The sequence below is a fragment of the Microtus ochrogaster genome, chromosome 2 (assembly GCF_000317375.1).
Source record: "Microtus ochrogaster isolate Prairie Vole_2 chromosome 2, MicOch1.0, whole genome shotgun sequence".
In the NCBI taxonomy this organism is placed as follows: Eukaryota; Metazoa; Chordata; class Mammalia; order Rodentia; family Cricetidae; genus Microtus; species Microtus ochrogaster.
The window spans coordinates 66,034,010-66,041,123 of NC_022010.1; the positions used below are offsets into that span (position 1 = coordinate 66,034,010).

A 7,114-nucleotide genomic window follows, 5' to 3' on the forward strand; every position below is an offset into this window, starting at 1 on the left:
TTGGTTTTTTGAGACAGGGTTTCTCTGTGGTTTTGGAGCCTGTCCTGGAACTAGCTCTTGTAGACCAGGCTGGTCTCGAACTCCCAGAGATCCGCCTGCCTCTGCCTCCCGAGTGCTGGGATTAAAGGCGTGTGTCACCACCACCCAGCATAGGTGGTTGTTTTTTAAATACATTTATTTAGTATGGGTGTAGGTGTAGGGGCACTTGTGTGCCAGGCAAGGCACAATTGTCGAAGTCTGAAGACAACTTGTGGAAATTGGTTATCCTTCACTGAGTGGGTTCTAGGGAATGACCTCAAGTTAGCAAGAGCCTTTACCAGTGAGTCATCACCACTGGCTCCAAATCTTTGTTTTTAATGTGCGCATGTAGAATTCTTTGTACAGTTAAATTTTATATGGTCAACTATGATTAGAAAATATAACTATCTTTAACATGTGAAGAGAGGTAACGGGACAGGTTGGTTGGTCCCTGTCTATTCATTTTCCTATCCCCTCCCCTTTTTTACCCTCTATTCTCCAGCAACTGTTTCTTGAAGGGAAGTGAGGAACCCCCAGGGTTCTAAGGAGTACAGTTTGAAAATGGCTGCCTTATAACCGCTCTTGAGGTAGTAAATCTGTTATTTTCTTCTTTATAGTAGTGTAGAGACTCAGCTCATGGATGTGAGTTAGTCAGGGTTTAACAGCAACCAGAAATGAGAGAAAATCCAGTGGTAACTAAGTATAGAATAATGGTAACAGTTGGCTTTTCACTATATTCTTTCTTTGTAACAAATCTGTGCTATTCTTAGAAAGTCGTTTTGTGGTGATTGACTTTTTCTTTTTTCGTGTTTCATACAGGTTTTTGTAAAGCAAGCTTCCTTCCTTTGCTGGAATTTGCCTATACCTCTGTACTTAGTTTTGACTTTTGTAGCATGGCTGATGTAGCTATCTTAGCTCGCCATCTTTTTATGTCAGAAGTTTTAGAAATTTGTGAAAGTGTACATAAACTAATGGAAGAAAAGCAACTGACAGTGTATAAGAAAGGTGAAGTACAGACAGTTGCATCTACTCAGGACTTACCAGCGCACAACGGAACTACAGCACCACCTGTGATTAGGAATGAAGCAACCACAACTTTGTCGAGTGAACTCGGGCATTGTGAGATTGTACTACTGGTAAATGGAGAATTACCAGAAACAGAACAGAATGGGGAGCCAGGCCGGCAGCCTGCGCCTCAGGTTTCCCCAGAGGCTGAAGCTAGTGTGTCCCCCATGGAATGTATAACTGATCCCCATACTGAAATGGAAACTGCTAGCTTAGCAACAACTACCAACCAACCAGAGACAGAGACTGCAGTCATCAGAGAAGATGGCACAGTTACTGAAGTTCATCCTAAAGTTTCAAAAGAGAATATAATCAATATTTCTCAAGAGGACAGTGATATAGGAAATGACATCTTGCCTGAGGACATCAGTGCCAAAGACTTCACAGATCATGGTCAGAGCCCTGACCAACCTTTAAAAGATCAGGAAACGCTAATTGAGACCACAGAAAAGACAGACTCAGGCCCAGATGATGATACTTACAGAAGTAGGCTTAGGCAGCGATCTGTTAATGAAGGGGGCTACATCCGGTTACACAAGGGCATGGAGAAAAAGTTACAGAAGCGGAAAACCATTTCTAAGTCGGCAGTTCAACAGGTATGATACAAAATATGTTGGTTTTTGTGTCACTCTAGCTTGAGGGAATTCTAGTAATTAACTTAATGCCTACAATAAAAATGGTATGGGAGGGGGAGTGTGCTTGAAGTATTGTATTACAAATATATAACATGACCCATGACTTTAAAAATGATACTGAAACTGCATATGGTGTTGCATGTGAGGCAAAAGGATTTCTGTGAGTTTGAGGCCAATCTAGGCTATATAATACCAGGCCAGCCTGGGCTACTAGCAAAAGCATGCCTCAAAACAGGAGATAATAAGTGCATTTTCATAGATTGTGTTTTCTGTCTGCTTAGGTGGCCCAAAAATTAGTTCAAAGAGGGAAAAAGATGAAACAGCCCAAGAGGGATGCTAAGGAGAACACTGAAGAAACATCTCATAAATGTGGGGAATGTGGAATGGTTTTTCAAAGACGATATGCCTTTATAATGCATACATTGAAACATGAAAGAGCTAGAGATTATAAATGTCCGGTAAGTACCTGGAAAGCTAACTGAAAATGATCCTACATTTGTAAATGGAATTCATCTTACTGATAGCTCTGTTATTCTACTACATTTTTAAAAATAAAATATGAAGTCTTATACTGAAGTCCAGGCAATTCTCCTAATTCAGGCTTTCAAGTGCATGCACAACCACACTCCCAACCCTTTCTTATATTGCTAAAAGATTCTGATTCATGTTATTTATTTGCCCAACCTGAATACTCTTCCAACTGTGCTTCCTTAGGAAAAGGACAGTGAAAGTTTGTTTTTACAAACAGTAAACTTGGGCCTAGAGAGATGGCTCAACAGTTAAAAACATTTGTTATTCTTTCAGAGGCCCTAGTAGTGGTTCCCAGCAACTCATGCTGGCTCACAACCATGCATAGGCACATGTTTCATGCACATACATACACGTAGGCAGGCAAAACAAAACACATAAAAATTAACCTAAAATTTTAAAAAAAAGGACATTAAAAGGAAAGGTAACAGAAGAAGAGACCTAGACAACTAAATTCTTTCTACTAATAATTGTATAAAGTGATTTTTAAACTAGATTGGTAATAGAGAAAGCTGAGATTAAATCACATTTTTATTATAGAACAACAAGTCCCAAGAATTGATATTTGAGAGTAAGAACAATTACATTACCACTCTTTGGCCAGGGATTTTCCCTTCTCTTTGAGGGGTGGGGGAATCATAATTGTCCTTGAGAGAACAGTGTACACTGAGGGTAGATATCTATCCCAAACCAAAAACTGAAACCTTTCAAGTTCTTTCCTTACTCAAGTCCCATGAAGTTAGGATGCAAGCAGTTAACCAATCTTAAAATGTTTTCTCTGCAAACAGAGAAGTCTGTAGGTCAGTAACAAAAGACCTAGTGACATTTTTGGCCAGAGCCTTGGGTTGATATCAGAAACTACTGCCTCCATGTCAGTGTCTCTTCCTCTCCTGGTGTGGATTGGTGCTGAGGATGGCATCATGGGTCTTGCACATGTTAGGTATATACTGTCACACAGTTAGTTGGTTTTTGTTTGTTTTCTACCCAGTTAGTTTTTTAAATGTCTTACTCTGAAATACAAAGAAATATCACAGATCTTAGGATAAAAGATTTCAAGAAAGGTTGAGGAATTCAAGTTCTTGATAATAAAAAATAATAAAACCTGTCACAAGCAAGGAGGAGTGATAGTGTACAATATGGGAGGCAGAGGTAGGAAGATTGTGAGTTCAAGGAAAGCCTTAATTATATAAATGAGAACCTGTCTCAAAAAAAGAATGAAGTCCACAAAATGTGACTTATATAAAAAAGAAACTGCATTTATTAAACAACCAGATACAATCAAGCCTTCCATATTGATAGATTCCATTCCCTCAGATTCAACCGGTGCATGTTAAAAATATCTACTGCAGTAGATGGTTCAGCCCTTGAGCACTTGTTGCTCCTGTAGAGGACTCAGGTTTGGTTCCCATCACCCACATGGTTAGCTAACAACCATTCATAAGAGTAAGGGGATCTTAACTCTTCTGATTCTGTAGGCACCGGGTATGTATGTGATGTTCATGCATACATGTAGACAAAAATCCTTCTTAACATAAATATAAAAATTAAGAAAAACATTTATAGGATTTTTATGCTAAATGCTAAATATGTACAGGTCTTTTCATCATTCCTTAGAACTTTGATTGATTGATTGATTGATTGATTGATTGATTGATTGATTGATTGATTGATTTGAGATAGCGTTTCTTTGTGTAATAGTTCTGCCTGTCCTCCTGGAACTTGCTTTGTAGACCAGATCTGCTTGCCTCTGTCTCCCAAATGTAGTACTACCACCCAGGTGATAAAATGCTCTTAACAAAAGGAATTGAAGGGAAAAGGCTTTATTCTGGCTCACAGTTGAAGAGCTGCATCCATCCAGTAGGGGGATCAAGGCTGCATGAGCTTGAAGTAAGGGTATGGTCACATGAGGTACACAGTCAGGAAGCAGAGCTCTGAAGAAAGGCAGCTCAGCACTTTCCCTTAAGTCACTTTTGTCCTGTATTTTGTCACAGCAACAGGAAAAGCAATCAAGACAGTGTCAGATGCATACCAAGGGACAAAAGCACATTGAGGAAAACAGCAGCTTTTAAGTAAAATTTGGTCTCCAACAATGATCTAACTTGAAGACTTAACTTTATGATGGATTTATTATGATGTGACCCCACTATAAATGGAAGAACACCTAGATAGTAACAAATACCTCAGAAAAGTTGGTATGTACAATTGAATAGAAATAGGAGTGGGAATAAATGGGGAAATTAGACTGTTTTGAAATTTTTAAGTAATGTTTTTAGAGCATGGATAGGAAGAAGGAAGGGAGAAGCCAGTTGTTTTCTTTTCTTAAAAAGCTGAACTCTAGAGCAAGGCATGCTGCTACGTGCCTTAGATCCCAGCATTTAGAAACAGCAGCAGATGGGTTTCTGTGAATTTGAGACAAGTCAGGGCTACAAAGAGTACAGAGAGAGAGACCTTGTCTTTAAAAAAAAAAAAAAAAGACATGCAGAAGAAGCTTTTGCCTAGAATACTGGATAACAAGAAGTTCCGAAGTTTGCATGTGGCATGGATGAGCGGAGTGAAATTCAGAAGGACAAGAATTAAAATTAGAAGACAAGGAACAGTGTTCAAAACTAGAGCAAGGAAGATTTTTAGTGATCAGCTGGTACATATAAAGAGACATTAGCAAAATAGAAAATAAAAAGTGAAAGGATCAAATTATATCACATAGCTCATGTTTGATAGTGTTCATAACCAATAACCAAGTACAGTGGCTCTATAATCTCAGCATTCCAAGGCTGAGGCAGGAGGAGAGTCAGGATTTTTAAGGCCAGCCTAGACTTCAAGGTAAGTTATAGGCAGACTGGGCTACAGAGGAAAACCTGTCTCAAACAAAACTGGTCGTATATGAATTAATGTGACATAGCTATGTTATTAAAGTGGGATGATGGGAATCAATAACATGTAGGGTGGAGAGAATCAACTTTTATATGCATTCTATTAGGTTTTTTAAATAAAAATTTTAATATGGTGATCATATATATTTTCAATTTATGAGACACAAGAGCTTTCCTGAACCACAGTCACTATAAGATGAAGACTATCATACTTTTCTACTTTTCCTAGTCCCTATATCATTTCCACCTAAAACTCTTGTTATTGATACATAGATAATACTTCTTGTGTGTGTTCTGGTATAGTCTCTTGGTAGTTGTGCCAGGATTCAAACCCAGGCCCTAAAACAGATCAGACAAACCCTCTATCCCAATAACAAACTATCTACTATTCCTTTAAGATCAAACTCAAGCCTACTCTAAGATTTATTTACTTATTATATATCCAGTGTTCTGCCCGCATGTATGCCTGCAGGCCAGAAGAAGAAACCAGATCTCATTATAGATGTTTGTGAGCCACCATGTGGTTTCTGGAAATTGAACTCAGGACTTTTGGAAGAGCAGCCAGTGCTCTTAACCTCTGAGGCATTTCTCTAGCTCCTAAGCCTACTCTAAAAATGCCTTCTTAAAATACTTAGTTATCTCCAGAGTCTTATCTTTTTTGTCTTTATAATCTGGTACCTAGTACTTTGCAAAATTTTATCCTTTTTTTGAAGACAGGGTCTCATATGGCCTAGGCTGTCTTTTGTGTGTATATAGGTGGTTCTGTGCTGCAAATACTTAAACCTCTGATGAGACATCTTCCCAGTACCACATATATTAACTTTAAACTATATTTGTTTATTTATGATTATAACCAGAATTTGAAAACTGAAATGTGAAATTTCACTTAACATTTTATATAGGAAGAACATTTGTTTTGCTTTTTTAGTTATGTAAAAAACAGTTTCAGTATAGTGCCTCATTGCGAGCACACCTTATACGACATACAAGAAAAGATGCACCTACTTCATCTTCATCCAATTCCACATCTAATGAGGCATCAGGAGCATCATCTGAGAAGGGAAGAACCAAAAGAGAATTTATATGTTCTATATGTGGAAGGACATTACCTAAATTATACTCTCTTCGAATACATATGCTAAAGCACACAGGTGTAAAGCCACACGCATGCCAGGTAAGAGCCTATTTATTTATTTCATTATTTCAAGAAGATTGGAAATCAACTGCAGTGATGACATGGGTTGATAATGTATTCTCTGAAGTCATCTTTACTCTTGTTAAATGTTAGGGAAGTTTATCTTTGGTTCGTTGCCTACATTAAATATGAACACCTGTTGTAGTCTTTAATTTGTAGACTTTAACTTGAAGTCATTATTTGAAATGTTTTGGTGTCCATAGTACCTACTGGATGAGAATACCTATTCATCACCCCAATCATCCCTTAGCCTTTAGTAGAAATTACCTGTAGTAAAAAAGAATGTATGGTATAAGCAAATACTGCTCAGAAAAAGTCCTACCTAAGCTATCTTTTTGTTGTTGCTGAGGATTTTGGGTAAGTAAAAGCCAAAACTCTTGGTTAAAGAATACTGTGATTATCCAGCTTTGGGCTGTTTGGAACATGGAAGAGTTTTGAACAACACCGATAGCCTTACATATGAACATGACAATCTATTTTTATTATCAGACAGTTGTGGAACCAGTATAGTTTTGTTTTAGTTTTTTAAAACTTCATACATGAGCATTGCGTCTGTATCACTCTGCCCCCGTCATGTCTCCAACTCTTTCTGTGCACCCCTCATCCATATTTGTGTGCCTCTGTTGTTACATTCATATATATGCATACATATGAATGGTCCATTTAAGTCTGCTCATATATACATGCGTGTGTCTAGGGTGGATCTCTTGGGATTGGACATCATGTGGAAACTGGTCCCTGGAGGAGACTGATTCTCCTTCTCTTTGCAGCCATTGAACCCCATCCTCTATAGCCCCATAGCT

The 7,114-nt window shown here is 38.1% G+C and overlaps 1 protein-coding gene across 1 annotated transcript in view; it reads left to right on the top strand.

Moving 5' to 3' along the window:
• Window positions 1-7,114, top strand: part of Zbtb11 (zinc finger and BTB domain containing 11) — a 30,063-nt gene that overhangs the window by 13,431 nt on the left and 9,518 nt on the right. The window contains exons 4-6 of the mRNA XM_005345069.2: window positions 838-1,679; window positions 2,000-2,176; window positions 6,045-6,290. Of these exons, the coding sequence (XP_005345126.1) occupies window positions 838-1,679; window positions 2,000-2,176; window positions 6,045-6,290 (1,265 nt within the window). The remainder of the gene's footprint in view (window positions 1-837; window positions 1,680-1,999; window positions 2,177-6,044; window positions 6,291-7,114) is intronic.